The following is a 25,273-nucleotide window of genomic DNA, read 5'->3' as shown; positions in this document are numbered from 1 at the left end:
CACACAACATCCAACACAAGAGTAACACTATGATTTTAAAAACTGCATTGAGTTGCTACATTTACTTAAAAATAATTTAATACCATAATCCATATTAATATTTTTTCCAAGTAACAAAAGGAGTATTATAACTTTTCTTCTGTGCTTTCATCTAACCTATTCTGACAGGAAGACTACTTGAGAGGTAACTAAAGAAAATTTTTAAAAGTAAGTGACCAACATTTTGAACCGATTTCAATTTAAATGTCGATTATGAGTTATAAAAAAGTGAGAGTAAACTCTTAAGGAAAGATTCATTATCTAAAGCAGTGCTGTCCTAAGATAAGGCACACAAACCAACATAAGTCTATTTAATAAAAATATTTAATGCTGCCAAAAAGTATAAAAATACAGTAGGAATGGCAGTACAATACAAAGTAGTCTCTCCTAATTTATTTCTTTTACATCTTTCTACATTTCATACACACATTAAAAAAACTTAACAATACATCAAATTAGAGGGTTCTGCAAAGTCTTCTGCTGGTGGTGCTCTTCTTTCCCTGGATGTAAAGTTTACTCTGTAAACAGACAAATGTGAGGCAATCTACAGGTTTATCAAGCCTCACTTTAGTTTCCGGAGTGGGCTTCAGGTCTTGCTTTGCACATCAATGGTTCAAAATTTATAGCTGCAGAATATTCTCAAGTCATGAATATTTAGGTGTCTGTCAATCTTGGCCTAAAACATAAAATAAGAAGTCATCTATTCAATTCAGATTTACCAAACACACAGACATACATAGACACACACAAACATAAAAGGACTAACAACGAACTAAAAAAGCAACTAAAAAACATTCCAACGTATCACATTCAACCACACTAAGTGCTTCACTGTTATCTTGGTAAATCTGCTTATGTGCTCGATTTTCAAACAGAATTGGTGGTGTGAGGGAGACTCATGTTAAAGCACCGTAACTCATACGGCTTTATCAAGAATTACTAACTATGAATTTCTCAGGTCATCCTGCATTACTCAAGAAATGACCTCCATGTGAAATACTGACAGACAGACGGGTTTAAAAAAAATGTACCCACAACAGTTTAGCAAGATTATATGGTATGTGCTAGACTTACCAATACTTTGGAATTCAATGCAAAAGTCTAATCCAATTTGGACCTCCACTGTATCATACTGCTAAAAATATTATGAACGTAAGGTCTGAACATAAAGTTGGCTTATATCTTTAAGTCACGGACTGTTAGCAGCATGCTTTTTTGTCCTGAAGGATAACACTAATGATTATAGCAATACAGAACCGAAGTGACATCATTTAGGTTACTACCAATATAAAAGAAAACACAGACATAAAATAATTGACATATTGTATTTTAATGTCAAAAAGTAAAGATTAATGAGAGTTCAAACAAGCAAGAGACAGATGATATAACTATTTTAAGGGCAGTTTTTGATGGTATTTCACAATATTTGCAAGTAACTGAACTCTGGAGGTAAATGTTATTTCCATTCTTCCCCTGACTTCCTTCGCTATGACACACACAAAAAACCCCCAAATCTAAATAAATACTTATTATTGTCTCCATATGTATAAATAGGAATATAAACCATACCCACACATTCTCCCGTAACGTTTAGTCAAAAACTTTCAAATACTACAAACTGGGCTTTTTCCTAATGACCGGCTCTTCCTACTGAAGAATAACAATACCAAGCACCTGGTCTTCTGAATACCCCATTTCTCTTGATTGTCCAGCACAGAGAAATGTCAAGTCACCAAGAAACATTCTCATTAGTTGTCTGTGAGTCACAAAACCTACTACGGATGCTTACTGCTGGGTTCTGCTGAGCCCTCAACCAAAGCAGACATAGTAAGGAAAAGTGCTTCTTACTGACTCTGATTGCTGTAAAAAACATATTTATTTCCCATGCATTGAGAAAATCTGCCCATCAAAACAAAGCAATTTAATCCACTCAATCAAAGTGAATCAAATAATGGTTTGCTTTAGAGAATATTCTGGTGTTGTTCAGTGGCAGTTCAACCTGTTTTCACAAAAATTGTTGGAGGAAAAAACTTCGATTTGTTTCACTTAAAAAACAAGAAGAGGGTTACTTTGGTTTTTAACAAGTGGTTGTCTAATTTTTTCCACTTAAGTATTTGAATATTCCATAAAAAACAAAGTCATAATAGAAGCAGAGTGAGGTATGGAGCTACTGGAATTTCACAGACAGGAGTCTGAATTTCAGCTGTCATGTACTAGCTGTGCAACTGTGGGCAAGGTACTTATTCTCCTCTGACTTACTTTTGTTATCTTAAAATAGGGTAATGTATGTAGAAGAGGTATTAGGCAGGTCAAATTTAGATTATGCAGTTAAGCTGACTGGCAGAACTGCAGGTGTCCAATAACACATTGCCGTCTCCCCCAGCAGTGTTAAAGATTCACTTACCAATGGCAAACTATTACTTGTAACGACTAAAAGAATTTGACAGCATTTTTAAAAATTCATTTTTTTCTTTGTAAATATTATTCTGGGGGATAGGAAAAGTCAGATGGAATCACTGGCAGTGTTAACTATTTTAAAAGAATGTATTTGTTTGCAGGACTGAGAAGACAGGCTTTATTTTAGGAAAAAACATGTTCACTTGAATCACTTTTTGCTGATTTAACAAGTCAAAGGTAAAATGGGTTCAAACAAATCAAGTGGAATTAGCCGTGCGTACTGCAAGCTTTCTGTGGAGAAAGCGCCTGTGCATACTGCCCACTGTCATTCTGGAACAGGGCCAGATTTACAGACTGAGCATGATCTTCCCAAGCTGGCTCCATACCTGAAGTAATAGAAAGTCAAGCTGCATCCGAAGTATTTTTTGCCACCAGATATTCACACTATTTTTTACTGAAAAGAATCACAAAACCTTTTGTAAAGGTGAGCAAAGAAAGCATTGCCTTGTAGAGAAAACAAACATATCTAGTCTCCCTTTCCTGAATTCACCAAACTCAAAATAACTTCGGTTTTTTTATAGTAGTAATCTGAAATACCGACACCATCACATCTACAAAAATCTATGTCAAATTAGAGCAACAATAAAGAATTGATGCTTTTCTTTAAAAAATGGTCTCTATTAAGAAAAAAACCTTCCATGCAATTCTTATATACTATAAATACTATGTATATAATATATACTATATATAATATGCTATGTATATAATAGGTACTGTGTATATGTATATATACATATATATATATATACATATATACACACATATATTAATACTACCTAATGAAAAACCACAGTACTAAAGTAGACTCTGTAATATCGCCACTATATCCTGTAATTCCTATATTCCGCTCTACATTATGAAACCAAAATAGAAGGAGTTCAAAAGATTGAACTTGGCAGTCTCCCAGTGGACTACCCAGAGATGGTCAGAGCTCTTTAAAATTTTTCACTGTCAGGTTGTTACTGATAAAGACGAAGCCTTTCATATCAAGTAAAAGCTTCTCATCTGAGTCACTGCTTCCACTTGGCAATGCCCTGTGATGGAATAAATGACAGTGAGGAAAACATTTTCCCCAAAGAAGTTTCCAAAATTTAATGGCTATTTCTCTGAAGAATGTTGAGGAAAAGCACTTATGCAGAATTGCTGTTGCTGGAGCAATCTGAATGTGGTAAATATTGAGAAAATGCTTGCTGATGAGGGAAAAATGAGATGGCTAAACTCATAACCATTTTCCTAGAAGTTTGTTCTTTAGAACACTACCCATGGAAGTGAGTGGCTTAAAATTCCCAAATTAAAAGCTTAAATTCTCAGGTCTGGAGGGACAATGAAATGGCCATCTCATGGCGAGGACATGGAAGTAGCTGAAAGCATGCAGTATCTGGACTGGGGAGGCCCAGGCAGAGCAGGCACTGTGCAGCTCACACAACCCGAGTCTCTTCCCACCGAAGCAAGTCAGCACTTATGCATCACAGACCTGATGGAACAAGAGAGAGCTGAAGTTCTAACATATTCACTCTTGTAGGAGCTATGGATGACGTCATCCTGAAATAGTGCTTTGAAGATAAATATTAAAAAAATGGAATCAAATCTAAACAAATGAACTAGGGAAAGAGATAAAAGAAACAGGTCAACTCCAGGATAAATCATTCAAGGAATGACCAAGACCCACATATTAAGTCAGTAGAACTTAGTTTGGTTATGTGGAAGAATATTACCTTCAAAATATTATTTGTAAGATTTTGTGCCCCTATCCTCTAAATAGTCAAAGTCAAATGAAAGGTTTCTTAAGAGAGACTTTATTATTAGCTATTGATGTAGAAAGGAGAACACAGAACAGACACTTCTGCACTTAGTTTCAGACCAGATCACTGCACCAAGGTCTGACCTCAGCTCCCCCCCACCATTGGGGTGCAACAGATTTCGGACATCTAAGCCCTTAATCCTTATTCCCCACTCCCCTGCCAAACCCACATGGACTGCTGGACAAAAAAAAAAAAAAAAACAAAAAAAAAACCAAATAGATGTTTACAGAAGGTGTGATTCCTCAACTCCTGCCTGAACATAGGAAGAAGTGGATGACATACATAATGGCATTAGGCTTATAAGAGACTATATCAAGAAAAACCTCTGTTAGGTTTTGCGTCTGAAAGTAAAAACCAAGGCAGACCAAATTTTAAAATCTGTACAATAACCAGGCAGGCACCCTGGGGATGTAGGTACTTGCTGAAATAGAATATACAAAGGTTAATGACAGTATTTCTAATATAATCAGGTTCTGGCCTGTGTCTATTTACATAGAATCTAGTCAGATATTTTTCTAAGAGGGAAAGGACTTGTAGGAGGTAAGTCTTTCTTTGAGAATGATCGATTCTAATCTACAGAGCCTTTGCAATGACTGCAGCTAAAAGAACCTAGCAATGTTAAGTCTCAGGTTGATTATGGCTTAATAACAACACCTACTTCAAAAGCGTATTGTAAGGATTTAATAGGATAATCTATAAAAGTGCATATTAGCACAGTGCCTGGTACATAGTAAATGATCAATAAATGGTAGCAGTTTATTGGTACCAATCAATAAATGGTACCAATACTTTGAACTGACACTGAAAACAAAGGACTTGATATAAAAAGTGGAGGCTGCTCCATTCCATAAACTACTTTTTAAACCAATATGTATTTTTTGATTCATACCATCAATTCTTGTGTATTTAAAATGAAAGGGACAAAAGCACAAATGTACATAAAATTAACTTAAGAATTACTTCTCGTAACATACTTGTTAAGCAGAGATATTAAAAAAACAACAACAACAACAAAAAAATCAATGCTTTTTTACTTCCTCTTTTTTGTTCATTCCTTTTGGTAGAAATATATCAATGCAGAGTCAGCATTAATTTGAAGATAGAAGAGGAAAAGGACAGAGCACATATATAAAATATATCCTAAACATGAAGAATGGTCTTTATATTGATCTAAAGTTCTCTATACACTTTCACATGTTACTTTTTTTTTTAATCCTCTAAGGATTCAGGAAAAGGTATTATTTTTATTTTATATACAGATAAACTAAAAATGGAGAACTGTTTTTACATGTTATATATAAGCAAGCATAGATAAAAATTGCTAATAGGCCAGCATAAAATATTTAGCTACACTTGGAAACAAATACGTGACCAGTTGGTATAGCCAGAGAAGACAGCATTAAATCAAAGACAGCTGTCAGTTTATCAGCAGGGACAGATATGAACACAAATGCACTATATATTAATGTAGACATCCTTTCTTAAAAATGATAAAGCCTCTGGCTTTTTAAAAAACCTTTTTTTCGTCCTTAACCTATTCCAAAAATAATACTACCTCATTAAAGTCAAACTACACAACTGACTTTTAAAATCTGTTATAATTAGAAAATATTAGGACACACAAATTTTGTAAAATGTAAAACCTACCGCGGATTGCTAACTTTGTCGTCTGGCTGTTACCCGAGAAGGCAGGAGCCCGGTCTGTGTCCTTCCCTCTGACTAGCACACCACTTTCAATAAAGGGGCCAGGATGATGACCCTGGGCACCACAGCACATGTATTTTTAATAATTAGTACATGGAACCCACCAAAAATATTATTACTGGTAAAAACTTAACACACTATCCTTCAGGATCTGTTTGAGAGGAAAGATGACTAACCCCTGCAGAAGTTTATCAACAAATGTTTACTACACTGAACATGATTAAGATATATGACAAAAAACACCACTCAGAAGGAAAGAAAGCAGACAAAAAGCAAAGCTAAAATCCAGAATCCAGGGAAACACATTTACCCTGCAAAGGAGCATCATTATCAGCATTTGTTTTTTGTAAGAAGTTTTTACCTTTTTGTTTAAGGCAAGGCTACTTTCAATTGGACACTCAGTATGATCTACCCATATATTACTTGCAGAGTAATATACTGCATTTTAGCAAATATAAACCAAGGCAAATAGAAAGGTTTTAAACCAATAATGACGGGTCCCGGTACCTGAACACAGGTTTAATGCAGACAGACATAAAAAAAAAAAGTCCCTCTTACCTCCTCTCCATTTAAAGGTTACAGGGCACAGTAATACTGAATTAGGACACAGGCACAAGTTACGTAAATCTTATTTAATATGTTGTACCACCTACATCCTGCTTTCAGACTTTCAGCATAATTTAACACATTCAAGAAGGCTACTCAAATCAATTCAAAATACCTATCTATACCAATGGTTTTCAAACTGTTTTTAAGATTTTAACTGTCCCCTTAAAATAATTAAACCTCATGCAGCGATCTTATGTAATATATAAAATAGATAAAGCAGAGATGCTCTGGTTGAAAGTAAAGGCTGGTAGCTTGGAGTCCTTCCAACCACCTCGGGGCGACCCTTCAAAAATCCAATAAGCGTAGTTCGAAAACCAGTGAAATAATGTGATTTTATTATATCAGTAATTAAATTTATAACAACTATTTAAAGTTTAAGCTAAACAAATTAAACACTGAATGGAATGTTGGGATATGAAGAAGGCTAGCACTCAAATGAGCAGTTAAATTCACCAGACAATATGCTTTAAAAATACCCATTAAGAAGTTAAAGGGACAAGGTCAGGTTTGTACATCATCATACTATTTATTGAAGTAGAAAGAACTTGAAAAAATTTTACTTCAAAACTTCAGTATAGTAAACTGAAACTGTGGATAATAAAATGCTGCTCCTTATTTTTATTTCCTAAAGCATGGTTTATCCCAACTGTAAATTAGGGTAATTACATTGAAATGTTCATGAAAAATAAACAGTATCCATCATGGGCTTTACAGAAACCAATTTCTTTACAAAGTCTTGAGACCAAATGTTACCTGACTATGCCAGTAAGGAGAATTTTCCTTCAAAGATATTTTTAGGGAAAATTTTTGTTTCTTTGTTTGTTTTTCTTTTTAAATTTGGGAAAACTGTAAAACATAAAAGAAATGCAAATATATAGTAAAAAGTGCTTATTTAAAGTTAGTTCTAACTGCTCATATCAAACTTCTCTTTAGGAAAATGTATCCAGTACAATTGAATCAACATACAATTTATTTTTTTTATGGTAACAGATTTTGCATATTGAGCTTTTAAAAAGTACATTTAACTACAAAAGTAAGATTAAATACTTATAAAATATATTTACCCTGAAATGATTAAGAATATAAAATGTTGATGCCCATGTCAACAATACATTATACATTACACGCATTATTTAAAGGTCATTTTCTTTCCAGTAATAATGTAGATAAAACCACAATATTTATTGCTTGTTATCAAGTGCAGGTTAAAATCCAGATAGCCTCCAAAAACAAATCTTTGTTTTGAGGATTTCTCAATCTGGTCAGGTGAAATATTACACTGAACATGTACGAATACAGTTGCAAAATGTACCAGTTTTCAACAAGCATTCAAGTCTTTATTTCAGATAGGTGTTTACAGTTTGGGGACAGTGTCCTGAGATGTTGGGCTGGGGACTGAATATATCACTTGTCTGGTTGGTGTCTATTCTACCGCACCATTTCTGGGGTGTGAGGAGTTTGCTAACAGACAAACCCTTGTGACTAACGCAACACTGTCAGCTATTAGTGCGGGAGCTTGCGGGGCAGAACTGTTATTTATAGGACATTCTGCTGAAACAACAGTGTCCAGCCAACAAAAGCGCCCACCAAAATGACTGACACAAACCCCATCTTAGTGAGAATAGGTTGCCAATATAACCACCTTTTCCTTTTTCGTTCAGTCTCATTTAGCCTCTGTTTCATCTGCTGCACCTTCTGAGCCGTGTTAGCTTTTCTGTCCTCTCGAATACGTTTCCGTAGAATGCTAGAATACATAAAAACAAATGAAAGGAAGTGCATGGTAAGACTTAGTTACTCTAATGCAGAGGACCTAAGCCCAAATACCCACCTCCCAAGCCCCACATTTTTAAACTCGTTAAAACACTAGAATGAAAAAGGGGAGGATTTTCAATATTCTAAGTGGTCCAGAGATGTACTCTAATAATTCAACAATTTCTGGTACAATTTTCTATTAATAAATACTTTTGGCAGGACCTGAAAATAAGTAATGGTGCTTTCTTTTCTTGAAATGTGAGCTGGAGGCTGTCAGCTTGTTTTCTTCCTAAGCAGCTGGAAGAGGTGAGGGATAAGAGTCCCTGGCATCTAAGCCACTTTTGTCTTTACGTGATTTTCCACAAAGGCCACTCATAAAAGCTATCTGCTTCATACTTCCATGAAGATGCTACCATGGGATGCCTACTTATCTGTTTGTGAGAATACGTTGCTTATTTCACTCTTATTTCTAGCATCCATCTTCCTATTCAATACAGAATGTCTGTTCCAATGGAAGTTCTCTGACTCCCAAGACACACAGTCCTAGGGCACTGTAAAGAAGAATGGCTAATGGCAACATGTACATTACTATATCTTGCCTTTAAAAAAATTTCACAAACTCCATCTCCTCTTTTCACTTATTTTCTATAATACAGCAAAAACCTAACCAGTTTCCTTGCCTCTGAATTAAACATTATTGCCACAGTAAGTGTTCTTAAGTCCAGCTCTCTAGTTGTGTAGCTTGATTACAAATTTTGAATGCCTTGTCAGTCTACTACATTAAGAGCCAACTTCCCCCCCCCCCCCAGCTGAAATGTTTACCCTGAATCTAATAATGAGAAACAATCAGAGGAATCAAGATTGTGGGGTGTTCTAGAAGGCAACTGGTATAGCAGCTGCAAAGATGTCAAGGTCAGGCAAGGGGAAAAAAAGTGGTGGTGAAAAGTTCCAGATTAATGGAGACTAAAGACTAACATCAATCAAATATAACCCATGATCCCTGATTAAATCTTGAATTATTTCTTTAAATAGCTACAGAAACTGGGATCATGAAAATATTCCAAAATTAGATTATAGTGATGGCTTCACAACTCTATAAATGTACTAAATCCACTGAACTTATGCTCAATAAAATTATTTTTTAAAAAGCGTTTTCTAAAAGGTGGATCTTTTAGACAACTAGAGAAATTTGAATATACACTATATATTAGATTATTTTAACAATGTTCTTTTCAATTCTGTTCTTCCATTTCTCCCTCCACTCGACCCCTAGAATCCCTCTATTCTTACCTTACAGCATTTAATTTACAGTAAATAAGTCATGTTGCTAATTTGGGATCTTGTTTTACTCCCTAAATATGTTGGCAACTTGAGGCTCTATTTTGCTTATCTCTGTGTGCCCTTTGAATTTTAATGTCTTCCTCACTTTACCTATCATACACCTGGGTATCTTTGGCAGTCTGAACTCTGCTGTAATGACTTGCAGAAATTATTACCTGAATTTAAAATTCATTATTAACAAATATGTGTGTACCTGCCAGTGAAAAGAAATTAAGTTGTATCCAAGTGCAGGTGAAACATATATAAAATATGTAAAAGATTACATGTACTTTCTCCTGCCAGAAGCCTGAGGCCAAACAACCAGGTTGCAATTCAGATAGAATCTTTAATAGATTATTTCATTTAAAAATTTCATTGCAATATAGAAGATAATTAGAATTTTTATCCAGTGTTGATATTTACCATATAACTCCAATATGAGTTCACTGTTACATGATTATGTAATTAGTGCTTTAAATATTATGTAAGAGTTTAAGAGGTTTTCTTTTTTTTTTTTTTTTTTTGAGAGAGAGAGAGGGAGGGAGATAGCAAGTCGGGGAGGGGCAGAGTGAGGGGGAGAGAGAGAACCCCAATAGGGTCAGAGCCCAACACAGGGCTCGAACCCACGAACCATGAGATCATGACCTGGGCTGGAAGTCGGATGCTTAACCAACTGAGCCACCCAGGCACCCCATGAGGATTTTTTAAAGAGGATTTTTATGATATTTAGAGAAACTGGTTGTGGTTTTGATTGGGTTGAAAACAGAATTATTTCCCATGTAGAATAATGGAATAGAGGCTCTTGCTTTCCAAAAATGTACTATATGTTTTCAGGAATGGAACGAAAACAAGTACCAAGAGATGACATTACTTAATTTAAGAATGCAATTTGAGAGAAGTAAGAACTATTCTCTATTTGTGAATCTTTATTTACTTAGTTGGGCCTAAGGAAATTATGCCCATGTAATAACCTTCCCAGGTCTAAACAATTCTATGATTCAAAAGCCACAAATCGGTAGGGAACGATTCCTGTGGGCCCTTGCCTTCGGAAGGCCACATGGAATTCCTTACAGTGGCACCAACAGCAGGCTACTACCAATACATGTCCTGACAGGCATACTTCATGCTATGCAAACACAAAGGAGAAGGATCCAAGTAACCTGACTTTTCATTTATCCAAACTGTTCTCCACTCAGTGACCTGGGTTTATGGGTTACACTATAATTGAGAACACTGGCTTTTAAACTTTAACAGCAAGAAATATCTTACGGTCATCACACAAAAGTAGCCTCACACATAAATACACTTATACATGTACACAATATATATGCCAATGTATAGAATAACTATATTATGTAAAGATATTAAAGTACTTAGCTATTATCTGTGATACTCTGATCTATTTTATCCTCTAATTTAAACTCTAATTTCTATTTTATTGTATTCTATTATTTAAAAAATGCTTTTTTATAACTCACTAAATTATTTCATGACTATAGGAATGTGACCTTCATTATGAAAAAACTGACTTGAAGGATATTTAATAATGAAAATGAAAGAAAACGTATTGTGTTCTATTCCCTTGAAACTGAAATTCCTTCAATAAGATCTTGATTTATTTTATTAGCCTCCCTAATGCAAAGCTATAAGATCAGTAGTAAAATTTATTAGGATTGAACAATACAATTTTTCATGGCAATCTTTCTTTTATGCCCTTTCACTTTTCTACAACTTTGCTCTCAGTCTTCTCTGCTCACAATCCTTACTTTCCTACTGGGGCCCTGCCTCTGCTTTCAAGCCCAACCTGGTCTGCTCTATCCTGGGGGTGGGGGAAGCAAACAACCTATGTATGCACACACCACTTCCCCTGCCCCCAATAAAACCACCTCCGCAATCACTCTGTAACTCCTGAGTGGTTTTCCTCTTTAGGAAAGATTAAAAATCAACACTTTTGAAATACTAAGGATACCGATTCAATCATCAAGCCTGTGTTCCATTTAATTCTGCACATGGTACTAGCCAAAACAACAACATTAGGAACCTGAGAATCTTATTACCGATAAAGACAATTTAAAACAATTTTGATCTCTTGGTTTAAAAGTATTCTAATTAAAGTGAAAGAAGGAATAAATAAGCAACTTCATGCTTTAACTTTAGTTTAAAACCACTAGAGCCATAAATAAGGAGTAACACTGCTAAGTCACTAAACTCTTCAGTACAATACATAATAACACATATGTATTTATTGTCATGTTACCTGTGATAGGATTTCAGGTAATTTTTATACTGGTGAAACACAGAAGTGAAGCTACTGTAATGTATAGGAGAACTCAATAATTTTCATGGTACCCCAACATCCCAATGTTAACAAACAGGACTACAACATGCAATTTTCCACAAAAAGCTATTTGACAAAAAGAAGAGAGAGAACATCACTGACAGATGAAGAGAGGAAATGAATGAGCTCTTTCACTCATACCTGAGGATACCAGCTTCCTAACTGGTGAAAGATAATCAGAGCCTTAGAAATGGAAATGTTTAATTTAAAAACTGAAATCGTTTACAGATTCCTATGGCTTCAAAACTCAAAAAGTATAAAAGGGCATTTTGTGTAATTTTTTTTTTTAAAAAGACTCTTCCCCTTCCAATAATGGAACGATGCTTAAATATTCATTTAACTATTTTATCATTTCATTAAAGGCATATTATCAATTCCATTACAACCATAAATATGAACACGAATACTTGTACAAATGTTAGGTATTCGTACAACTTATTTTCTATATACTGTACGTTTTAGCATCTAATTATATTAACTTTATAGCACTCAAGTTAGTATTGAGTTAAGCCATTTTCCAACTGGTTTCTATCAGTACTGGCCTCATAATAGGGCCAAAGCGCTTTTGAGATCAACAATGTCATCATATACTACTCAAATACCCTTAGGTAGTAAGTAAGTGAATAGCTACATTAATTCAATAAACAAAAGTCCTATATTAGTTCATATCCACTGAATTTATTAAAATAAAAAAGTCTCATCTTTTTAAGCATGCTATTGCCATCAGCTTACCTCTCGCTGTTCTCCTCCATGGTATCCTGCATTTTAGAGGATAGTCCTGTGTATCTGTCACCTGTCAGTTTTTCTTCTTCTAGGCCTATTCTATTCCCATTGTATTTTTCAGTCATTATTTTGGTTGGTGAATGATCAAAAGCAGGACATAAGTCTTCCTTAGAGAGTTCTTTCCACCGTTTCTAGGTAGGGAAGAGAAATGAAAAACAAATGCAAATACTAAAATTGTGGTTTTCTTTAAATAAGAAGGATATATGAATTGAAATTCTAGATTCAACTTAAGAAAACCCTGTGATGCTGACAAACAACAACAAAAAAAAAGGCATTTTACCAAAACCTCTTGTAGATGGGTAAGTTCAAAATTAAAAAATAATACAGCATTTAATATTTATATACATCACTATATAGTTGAATCTTAATGAAATTTAGTGGACTTTAACCTATTTAAGATAAACTATACCAGGACCTCACCAAACTATATGAGTCATAGGAAGATTTTAGCCAAAGCCGGGTTCTGCTGGACTCCTAACCCACAGGTATGTTATCACTGGAAACAGTGACCAAGATGGCAGTTGAATGTGATCTAGCATGTCCTAGTTCCTTGCCACAGTCTGGTCTGGTGGAGAAACAACAGTGAGATCTCCAGGCAGGTCTCTCTGATGCCAGAGGACTTTAATTTGGTTTTTTCCTACCACATATGCTAACAGATTCAGGTAGCAAGCCCATCACCAGGCTAGAGAAAACTCTGCTAGCATGCTTGGACTTTATAGAGGAGGCGGGATTTAGACCAAGATGAAGAGAAATTCCATTTCCTTCATCTGTCAAACAGGCTGTCATCACCTGTTGTGATTGAGACATAACATGCCTAGCACCATGTCTGGCAAATGTTAGATTCCTTTGCCCTCAATGTCACCATCCCTTGTAAGAGAGGAAGAGGTACAAAGTGTACCTGGGCACCTGGAAGATGAAGGCAGTGACAAAGTGCCAGCCAGAGAGGGAGAAGACAAGCATAACCTCGGCATGGGAACACCTCAAGTCCTTCAAGGGCTGGGAACACAACAATCCATCTCTCTGACAATGACAAGACTAGAAAAGGTGGCAGCAAGAGCCAATGGTTTGGATGATCTGTGACTCTGAAACTGGTGCAAAATGACCTGGTATGGACAGGGGTGGCCCTCTTAGAAGATCCTATCACAGAAGCATGGAGTCTGGAATCTAATGAATAAGAGACTCTGTAACTTACTGCCTGAGGATTTTAATGTTCTTGAACAGAGATGTAACACTGTAATTTATACTAGTCTGGAACGTAGTGAAACAATCTTTCCCTGGAGTTGCTTTGGTTAAAAAACTGCATGGTTAAAAACAATGCTTATATATTCAGATTAAAAAAAATCCCCGGAAAATTCACTGATACACTGATAAATTAGTTTCGAACTTGTTTCACTACCCTACAACAGAGGACTTAAAAAGAAAAAAGGCATTTTACCACATTCCACCTTTCCCATATATAGCTATTTTATTGCGATGCATAATTAATGTGTCTCTTTTTAAAAGTAATTTACAAAACACTTAGAGAATGTAAAATTTTGTAATTTGCTACATTTGGAGGACAGGGTGTAATACAGTATGGTACAATGTGACTAAGCAGATGAAGAACATGTGGAGCTTGGCCCTGAGAGATGAGGCCAGAAAGAAAGACATCAATGAAAGAAGTCTCTGAACTTATGTGAGAAATAATGGAACGGAACCAACCTCTCCTAAGCAAGGACCTCATAGGATGTGATGTAAACCACATCCAGAAAGAACATTCTGCCAGTATTTCAGAAACAGTTGTAATGAAACGTAAGAGTAAGAGGTGTTTTTTAAAGTTTATTTATTTATTTATTTTGAGAGAGACAGAAACAGCATGAGTAGGGGAGGGAGGGAGGGAGGGAGGGAGAGGGAGAGGGAGAGAGAGAGAGAGAGAGAGAGAGAGAGAGAGAGAGAGAGAATCCCAAGCAGGCTCCGTCTGCACTGCCAGTGTAGAGCCCAATGCGAGGCTCGAACCCACAAAGCCATGAGATCATGGCCTGAGCCAAAACCAAGAGTGGGATGCTTAACTGGCTGAGCCACCCAGGTGCTCCAAGAGTAAGATGTTTTCACTTCAGATGACTATGTCAGGTTTCTTTCTTCCCCTGTTTTACATTTTTGTTACTCAGTCCAGACAGCATTTTGTATATTGAAGATGCATGTGGGGAAACTTTTCAAGCACTTACTATACCCACACTGACCTAAAACTTCAACTGCACCAGCTCTTAATCCTCAGAAGAACCTCAGGAGGGAGGTGCTACCTCTGCTATGATTATCCCTTTACAGATGAGATGGGCTGAAAGAACAGAAGTAATTTGCCCAGGTTATGCAGCTAATGAACAGCAGGCCCAGATTTTAATGCTATAATCCCTGATTAACTGTACCTGTGAAAAGCTCATCAATTTCAGATACCACATAGTTTAAGAAAGTACCCAATAAAAATGTGAAATTGTCTCCAGAATTTAGGCTGTTCAAAAAAAAATTTTTTTTTTAATTTCAATTCTTCACTGGGGTCCTAGTTATAACAACTTGGCCTTATACTTGGACAAAACTCAACAATGTCAATAAACAAAACAATGACAAAAATCAAGTCTTACTGGACCATTTCCCAGAATATGCAACAAATTTCAGAATCTGTCAACATGAAAAGGATTCAGCAAAAGGGATGGGAGTGGAGGAAAGGAGATATTTAATGCTAGTGAATTTTTAAAGAAAATGTCATTTTGCCATGTCTCTGGGCAGCAAACTCACTCAACTTTGCCTTCCCTGTGACCCACAAGCAAGCAGGCACTCCAGAATCATCTGCCTAGGCTTGTCACTGCTGACTGGTGAAGCCAAGGAATCAATACTGCATTCAGCTACTTCATTCAAGCTCTCATCTGAAGGCCTGGAGGACAGCTTATCTGGACTGAGAGTTTCTCATCTCCCTTTCTAATTCTACACTCACACTGAACGAAACCCTACACATCACGTGCTGCCTGCACATCACCCTGCACAGTGCCTGCAACCCCACCCTACCCATCTTTCACTGAAGAAAGTCACTCGAAGGAGCAGTTAAACTTGAAACCCACTATAATTTGTTAAAAATAAATCATTTTCTTTAGTAGTAGTATCAAATTACCAACTAGAGATCTTACAGGATTAATTCTGAATTGCCAATCTGGATATTTTACTCTGTGAAGTTTGCTGTCATCATGGATACTGGGAGTGTGCTAATATGTGGTAATACCAGTAACTACAATGTGTTTTTATGCCCAGCCATGTGCCAAGAAAGATGTACGGTAAATGATATGTTTTTAGAGACAACTAGAACTTACCTGTATTTATCTACGTAGGTCAAGGTCATTGGAAATTCCCAATGATTACAATTATGTAGCATGTATTTATTGATTTCAGAAACAATCACCTTTGATGTGTATATTAACAGCTCTCCTTTCTCCTGACAGATTCTAAATCACTTTCTATCCACATATGTCAAAAACCTTCATAGGAAGACTAACATAAAACTGTATCCAATAATGAAAATACCACTCACACAATACAAATCTAAATTAAGACTGAAGGTGAAGACAGATATCCCCTTTAGGAACAAATAACAGAGACTAAGAAATATGGTTTGGGTGCTGCTGAACAGACAGTTCTCTGGGGGGACACCGGTTCAGGAAGTATCACCCTCCCACACCCCTGGCCACCATGCTCACAAAGAAAGAAGCTTCCTTCTTCTTACAAATATTAACTTTCCTTAAAATTCAGAGGTAAAGAGGAGGAGGTAGGCATATGGAGAGAAAGAAGAGTCTTTTTATAAATTGGCTATCATATCCTTGTATGTCAAAAGAGACAATTTCATGGGCTACAGTTATATTCATGCAGTTTGGGGTTTCTACATTAACTTTAGATCTTATAATTTAGGATCTCGGGGAACTTTCCTTTTCTTAGATTTTTATTCTAAGCTAAGGTTCTAGAACAGCACTGTCCAGTGAAATATAATATAGTGACATTTACAATTTTCAAATGTCTAGCAGCTGTGTCAAAAAAAGATGAATTTTAGCTATGTTTTATTTAACCCAATATAAAAAACACTGTCATTTGAACATACAATCAATATTTTAAAGTGTTTTTTTTTAATTTACTTTGAGAGACAGAGAGGAAGGGAGGGACAGAGAGAGGGAGACAGAGAGAATCCCAAGCAGGCTCCACACTGTCAGTGCAGAGCCCAATACAGGGCTCAAACTCATGAACCGTGAGTTCATGACCATAGCCAAAATCTAGAGTCAGACAACCAACTGAGTCATCCAGGTGCCCTAGATATATAATCAGTATTTTTTAAATTATTGAGACATTTTATACTTTTTCTCCCTGTATTTAATCTTCAAAATCTGGTATGTATTTTACACTTTAAGCAGATCTTGATTCCAACTAGCCATAATTCAAGTACTCAGTAACACATGTGGTTAATGGCTACAGTATTATAGCAAAGTTCCAGGAGGAGAAAAATATCTATGTAAGATAAACCCATATATATTTACTCATTAAAATACAGATACTCATTAATTACCATTATAATTAATAAAATTACAGCACATATAAATTATAGGAGCCTTAAGATCATTTCTGTGGAAACTGACCCCTCCAAATGGGTAATAGGCTTTTCTGATCCTTAATACCTGAAAAATACAGAGACATTTCCAATGTCTTCCTGAAGAAGGGGCAGAGAATGCCTTGGGTTTGTATGAAGTGCTAATGAAGCCAAAAGGAGATTCTGATGGCTACACCGTACCAGATAAATTGAGACAGAAAAAACTCCCCCAAGTCACAAACTACACTGTCATAATAATAAAGACCACAAGAAGTATGTTCATAAAATTCATCTCTGTAGTGAAAAAGATTCTCAAAGTAAGTGTGTATATATTCTGAAACTAAAGAAACTTGAAAAAATTTTAAAGCAGAGGGAGAGATACTATCCAAAGGATGGCACACTTTCCCTACAATTAGTGTGTTAAGAACATCCAGGAGATGAGCAGTGAAACAACTAGGGAACATACAAGTGTGTGAAAAAAGTCTGGTATAACTACTTAACTTTTTTAAACTCCACATTTAAACTGGAGAGTTCACTGGGATAAAAAAGACATTTTCCTAATGGAAGAAGGGTCTCACGCTTTGTGGGCTAAGCTAAGCTACATACTATCTTGTGGACTGATGCAATATTTTTCTTTACTAAAGAGTATTCTTTAATGCTATATAAATATTTGAAAAAAACATTTTAAATGAACTTTATTTTTTTCTTTCTTCATTTTAAAGGTTTTATTTTCATTCCAGTTAACATACATTGTTATATTAGTTTCACGTATATCATTTAGTAATTCAACAATTTCATACATCACTCTGCGCTCATCAACACAAGTGCACTTCCTAATCCCCATCACCTATTTAACCCACCTCCCCACCCACTTCCCTTCTGGTAACCATCAGTTTGTTTTCTACAGTTAAGTCTCTTGGTTTGCCTCTCTCTTACTTTATTTCCCTTTGCTTGTTTTGTTTCTTAAATTCCACATATGAACGAAATCATATGGTAATTATCTTTGTCTCTGATTTCGCTTAGTATTATACTCTCTAGCTCCATTCATGATGTTGCCAATGGCAAGATTTTAATAAAACTTTAAATTTTTTTTTAACGTTTATTTATTTTTGAGACAGAGAGAGACACAGCATGAACGGGGGAGGGTCAGAGAGAGAGAGGGAGGCACAGAATCTGAAACAGGCTCCAGGCTCTGAGCTGTCAGCACAGAGCCCGACGTGGGGCTTGAACTCATGAACCGTGAGATCATGACCTGAGCCGAAGTCGGACGCTTAACCAACTGAGCCACCCAGGCGCCCCATGAGTTTAATAAAACTTTAAAATCTCACCGGTAATAGTTTGTCTTGAATAGTTACAATTATACTAATGATGAGAAGAGTTAGCTGAGGAACAGAACTGCTTAAGAATATTGTAATGTCTCTGAAATCTACACGACACCTAACTTATATTTAATTCCATTATGACAGATGGTCTGATCTGAGTTATAAAAGGCAGTTTATTCAGAATATTCCTGTCTTGGCTAGTAATCACAGATATGAAAGAGCCAGTATATGTGTTCATAAGAGAAACATAAAGAGATTTTATCGACTTATGTTCAATACTATGTGATCAGATCAGACAAGAAATGGGGGTCTGTTGTTATTTCTGTTTCTATTTTACATTTTATGTTAGTACATTACACAGATTTCTGATATCAGTCTTTGAACGTAGTCTTTGCAAATGTGGAATAAAAATATCTTCATGAGAGTACAGCCAGCAACCCAGAGAAACATAACTTTGTACTGGAATTTCATTATGTTTGCCATAAGTACTCAAGTTGCTCACTGTTATAAAATTAAGTATTTATTACATGAATTATTCTATAATCACAGGTCAGGTTTTTAATGAGCTGAAAGTACGAACAATTTCTGGTTTATTTTAATACTTAAATGCTTATACCCTCCTTACATAAACATTTCGCTTTCTTTAATGAAATCTTATTCCCACTGGGGCTTTTGAGTAACAGGAAGGATTTAACATGAGGCTGAGGTATGTATGAGGCAATAAGCTTAAACTTTAGTTTTAAGACAGCCAGCTGGATTTACCACGTGAATGTAAATATGCTTTTTGGAAGGAAGGGAGAAAATATGTGCTTAAATGAAGTGTAGTTATTTGATGCTAATCATATATAATACACAGGTATTTTTGCCCCTAAAAAAATTTACCTGTATATTTGAATCTCCCTTTATAAATTTTGCTCCTTCTATTATAGTCATATATGAGAATCTGAGTTGGTCTGGTGTCTGAATAAGTCCCATTCGATATTTTCTCATATTCAGTAACAGTTGTTTAATGTTAATATCATCTCCTTTTTCCATCTGCAAGAAAGGTAAAAATTATTCAAGCCTTCTGTTGTTAGGGTCTAGGGAAAAGAAGCAATACAGGATAGCTGCTAAGCGCTTTACAATGAGCAGTGTGTTTCCCCCAAGAACAAGAAGTTACCACTGCAGCTGTAACTCTTTCTGTACAAAACAGGCACCCCAATCCACCATCACCCCCACAACTCAACTGTTCAAGCAGTAGGTGGAAGCCTTTAGCTGATATACAACTGATTCCAAACCAATCACAGTAATCTCATTCAGTTTGGCCAGTGTTTGCCTAAGGAAGGATTTATGGCCAGTTCTGGCTTAATGTAAAGATAAACCCACTGAGATTAGTGCTCTTCTTTTTTTCTTAAAGGTCTTGGCAGAAATAATTTTTTTTTGCCCAGTGCCCTTCTGCCTTCATGTCTGTGTCCAGTAGCCACCTAGAGATGGTGGAGAAGACAGAAAGAGCCTAGATGCACTATGACACTGTTGAGTCGCCCCACCAGCCCTGGACTATAGATCTGGTATTATAACCACCGTACTCCTCACCACAAATGAAAAACAAAAAGTGGAAGTTATGTTTGGCAGGGAATAGGCACAAACACACAATCCAGTTTTTAAGATTCACCATTAACTGCATAGACACCAGAGTTTTTAGACATGTCAAAGTTCACTTTAATGTAACACTCTGGCTTTTTTTAAAACATCTTTTTAAAAAAATTTTATTTTATTTATTTATTTTTTTTTTTAATTTTTTTTTCAACGTTTATTTATTTTTGGGACAGAGAGAGACAGAGCATGAACGGCGGAGGGGCAGAGAGAGAGGGAGACACAGAATCGGAAACAGGCTCCAGACTCTGAGCCATCAGCCCAGAGCCTGACGCGGGGCTCGAACTCACGGACCGCGAGATCGTGACCTGGCTGAAGTCGGATGCTTAACCGACTGCGCCACCCAGGCGCTCCTATCTTATTTTTAAATCAAGTATGCTCTATGCCCAACATGGGGCTTGAACTCATGACCCTCAAGATTAAGAGTTGCATGCTCTATTGACTGAGCTAGCCAGTAGCAATTGGCTACAAGTAACAATTGTTACATGAATTGCCATATAACAATTCAGTTTCTGATTGAGGTATATTACATATAGGCAGAGTGGTAAAGTAATACGGTAGGTGTATTAAGACTCAACTATTCTTATACTCTAGAGGTGCTCTGTACCCAAGTAAGGAAAAATGGACATTTAAAAAATGTCCTGTATCCAGGCTGGGGCTGGGAATGGGGTGGTGAGAAAGAATACAGCCCTTGGGGGCACATATCGGAGTCTCAGGGGACTAACAATACTAACATCTATTTGTATCTCACAAAATACCAGAGACTCTTCAGATTACTCTAAATGTATTAATTCATTTAATTCTCACAACACCCCCGTGAGGAAAAGTGCCATTATCCTTATTTGTAAATAAGGAAACTCAGGCAAGAGAAATGAAGTGCTTGTCTGAGGAGGCAGGAATTCAATATTACGTATCAATTTATATTTGAGAAACAAAGAGGGAGGAGGCTTATTGTTTTTGTAATATAAAGCTACCAGGAAAAAACAAAAAAAAAAGTCTTTTGGGAGATCTCTAGAATCACCTTGGACACAGGACCAGCACTCTCACAAATAAGAGGCAGTTCAAAGAGTATGAATGAGGTTTGTTTAGGTTTTTCTGAAAGAAGGCAGAAGTTTGAAAATCACAGTTCTGGGATAGTGGTATTAGAGCTTACTTCTGCCAGTGGAAACAGTAAAAATTAAACAAGACTAAAATTAGATCATAAGAAGCACTTACCAGAACAAGACAGGTATCTACTAGAGAAAAGGTGCCTGACCGCCCAATGCCTGCACTACAGTGGATCACTGCAGGCCCATGTTCAGGATTCAGGGAACCAGATTCTCTCACTTTAAATAAGAAATTGAGAAATGAAGCTGGTGATTCAGGGACTCCAAAATCTGGCCAGGTAGTATAATGAAAGTGAGATATTGTTCTGGTTTCACCACTCTACAAAGTGAAAATCAAGGGGGGAAAAGTTAGTTCTAATTTCAAAAAAAAAAAAAAAATTATTTCAGAGAGATTATGTATATAGTGTAATGCTTTTAATCCTTATGGACTTTTGTACCATGATTTTTCATTTGGTTTCTGATAATCACTCACACAAGTTTGAAGTTCTTTAGGAGAATCTGGAATTTATTAATAATAGCTAACATTTCTAAAACATTATTTCGCAGGCATGTTCTAAGCTTTTTATGTATTCAACTCATACAACAATCCTATTAAAATTCATTTTCTAGATGAGAAAACCGAGGCCAAAGGTTAAGCAATTTACCCAAGGTTACAGATTTAGAAAACAGCAGACCAGAATCAGAAGCAGTAGTCTGGGTTCTTAGCCACTAACCTGAACCATACATGTTGCCAGGATTTTAATTCATATATCGTGGATTTTTTTCTTCCATTAAAAAAAAAATTCTACCAGTATAATTTTACATTCTTTAGTGGTTTCCTTTTTAAGCACTCCCAAGATTTTTCAGATATAATTTTTCTCGTTATACGAGTCATCTTGTAGATTGTGCTACCCAGGCTCAGAGAAGCAACTCAAGAATTAATTTAAAGAAACAATCTTCACATTTTTTATTGAAATTGCTCTTCTAATTGCTGCTTTTCCCCATGGCAATAATTTCCAATCCTAAAACTGTTTATATGACTTTGTGATGTGCTAAAATGGTTTACCAATATGCTAAATGCTTCCTGTCTCTTAAAGCCTGCCTGGCATTCACTATCACTTCCTGGATATTCCTGATGAGCTTTATTTCTGACTAACTCATTATGAAAATGTTCCTAAGCTTCTGCCAGCTGCTTTTGCCCCAAGGAGCACTTCGGTGCCTTCTCGTCTTCATTTCTGTAAATGAAGCAGTAACCCTCAAGCATGTCTCTGCACAATTTCTCAGTTTCATTATAGGACGTTTTTGGAGGGAGAAGCCATATAAGCAACATTTAAAAAGTTATTTTTAATGGTTAAGAGCTAAAGATTATTATTACAGCATTGTGCTTTTGGTACCAGTTTTCAAAATTAAGGTTAACTTTCATTTTTTAGAAAATAAATTTTCCTTTTTTTTTTTTTTTTAAAGTAGAGATTAAGACTCCCAAATCCCAGATTTGGTTATATGAGGTATAACACTGATAAAATACACTGCAGAAACTTTTTAATGTCAAATTATATACTTCTAGTGATTGATTTTTCTTAACATTTGGCTTTCACAATTCCAAAGATACTCTGATCCATAGGTTCTCAATATACTGAAGGTACTAGATGATTTCTCTATTATTAATTAAAGTGACCATTGGGATTACTAGATTTCAAATCATTTCCTTTTAAATTCCAAAGTAAGCATGGTAAGTGAAAGAAGCCAAACTCTAAAGGCTATATACTATATAATCCTATTGATATGACAGTATGGAAAAAGCAAAATTATAGGGATAGAAACCAGCTCAGTGGTTGCCAGCAGCTGGGAGTGGGGTAAGGCTGACTGTACACAGGCAACCTGGGAAAATTTGTAAGACTCACAGGGGGAAGGTGATGGAGCTGCTCTGTACTTTGATGGGGGAGGGGTGTTATACAATTGAATGCATTGTCAAAACTCAGAACTGTACACTGAAAAGACTGTATCTTACTATATATTTAAAAAAAGGGAATTAAAAGTACTTTATTAAAAATGATATTTAAAACATTCCAAATTAAGAAGGCTAAACTTCAGTTTCCTCTTACAAAGCCATAAATGGACACGTAACAACACAACACCAACAGAGGAATGGGCTAAAGTGGCTGGTCTCTGGCTGGCTCAGAGCCATAGAGAACTCAGTCACATTTTACTTTAAATGGGGTCTAAGACTTCAGTGGGAGTGTTTAACCCCTTTTCTCCCCTGACAACTGCCCTGCTGTGGTCATCTGCCACTATGCAGTGCTGACAATACACAGCGGGGCCAGACTTGATCCATATGAGCTCCAAGCAGGTCCTGTGTGGACCTGCTGCAGCGCCCAGGTCTCAGAGGGGTGGCACCAGAACCCCGCTCTCCTGCGAGCCGTGCTCTGCAGGGTGTGACTCAGTGTTCCCAAGTGGTTGTATGCTCACTTATTGCATCACCTTCTGGCTCAAAACCTATAGTTAACCCACAATCCTGAGCAACTGCTTCCTTTTTCTCTGCTTGTATGATTTTGGCTCAAGACTAGCAGTCTCTTGATTTTTTTCAAATTCAGGTCATGCTGTCTGGGATACTCAAAGTCGGTTTCCAGAAATGTTCACGACTGTTTGTATGATGCAGTCTTCCCCACTAATAGATTTTTGAGAATCAGTCTTTTTCTTTCCCCTAACAGGACCAAATTAAAGAACTTCTTGAGAAGTTTAGTTTTATTAATGTGCCCCTACTGAAACAAGATTCAAAATCACAGCTCACAAAAATCATACAGTTCCCAACGGACCACTTCATGAAGCAATAAGATCCATATGTTTAGTACTGAGATAAAAAAAGGAATGTTTATATGCTTGATTAGATCTCTTTTCCCTCCTCTTCATGCTGGAAAAAAAATGAGAGGAGGGAAAAAAGGGTAGCCAAAGACTAGAGAGCTAAAACAAAATTCATCTTTATTCCAAACAAGCTCTACACGTAGACTTAACAATTTTTGACAAACTCCTTATTTCAAAACTAGTGGAAGCAGCCTTTTCTTCTCCCAGGTTACCAAATCACATCAGTCCTCCTGTGCTGCCCAGTTGGCGTCTTCCATTCCCTCCCACTGTTGACCTCACACCCCATGCACACCTGGTTGCAACCGCAATTAGGTGGCTGCCCCCGTCTCCATCCCCATGTGCACATGCCTGCCAAACCTTCTTTGTAAAATGCTGTGTTACGTATACCACACTGCAAAAATGTCAGTGGTTCACTGCTCTTTTTAAGACAAAATCTTATTTACAGTTGTTGAAGGAGAATTCTATCCTTAAAGGATATCTAATTCATTATATATGGAAGCCAGGAAGATAATCTATGAATTGAGTCAGCTATGGCAATTTAAGTGTATGCTACCTAAAGTGATTCAAATTCAAGTTTAACTATTATTTTATACAGATAAATAAGATTATGAATTTTCTATTTATATTTCTATTATGAAGAAATCTATATAGTTCTTTGGTCCTAGGCCCAATTATTTTCACACTTCAGGTATTTACAGAAGTACCAAGATAATATTCCCAGAAGACTTTCATTAGCCCAATACTGTCATCTGTAAATGGTTACAAACAGTACTTACCTTATAAGGCTATTGTGAGGAATAAATGAAACATTAAATGTAAAGTACCCAACTTATGCCTGCACATGGTAAATGCTTAACAGATACCTTTTCTGAAATAATTACACCAATTGCTTCCATTGTAGCTCCTAAAAAGCTCCTATCAATTGTAAGCCTCTCCACATTTCCAATGTTTTGGAAATACATACTTAATACTTCCTC

The 25,273-nt window shown here is 36.2% G+C and overlaps 1 protein-coding gene across 5 annotated transcripts in view; it reads right to left on the bottom strand.

Moving 5' to 3' along the window:
* Window positions 1-345: 345 nt before the first annotated feature.
* PTPN2 (protein tyrosine phosphatase non-receptor type 2) overlaps window positions 346-25,273 on the bottom strand; it is an 84,673-nt gene continuing 59,745 nt past the window's right edge. For 3 of the 5 annotated variants that reach the window (XM_027068412.2, XM_027068415.2, XM_053206748.1), the window contains 4 exons: window positions 21,568-21,777; window positions 19,603-19,755; window positions 12,754-12,935; window positions 7,564-8,355 (listed from right to left, as the gene is read on the bottom strand). In XM_027068412.2, the coding sequence (XP_026924213.1) occupies window positions 8,148-8,355; window positions 12,754-12,935; window positions 19,603-19,755; window positions 21,568-21,777 (753 nt within the window). In that variant the 3' untranslated portion in view covers window positions 7,564-8,147. Of the gene's footprint in view, window positions 716-7,364; window positions 7,458-7,563; window positions 8,356-12,753; window positions 12,936-19,602; window positions 19,756-21,567; window positions 21,778-25,273 lie in introns of those variants that run through there. The other 2 variants (XM_027068413.2, XM_027068414.2) reach the window with 2 other exon arrangements.

This window comes from Acinonyx jubatus, chromosome D3 (assembly GCF_027475565.1).
Source record: "Acinonyx jubatus isolate Ajub_Pintada_27869175 chromosome D3, VMU_Ajub_asm_v1.0, whole genome shotgun sequence".
In the NCBI taxonomy this organism is placed as follows: domain Eukaryota; kingdom Metazoa; phylum Chordata; class Mammalia; order Carnivora; family Felidae; genus Acinonyx; species Acinonyx jubatus.
Note: the sequence above shows the minus strand (reverse complement) of the source record. Positions and strands in the feature narration are given on the sequence as shown.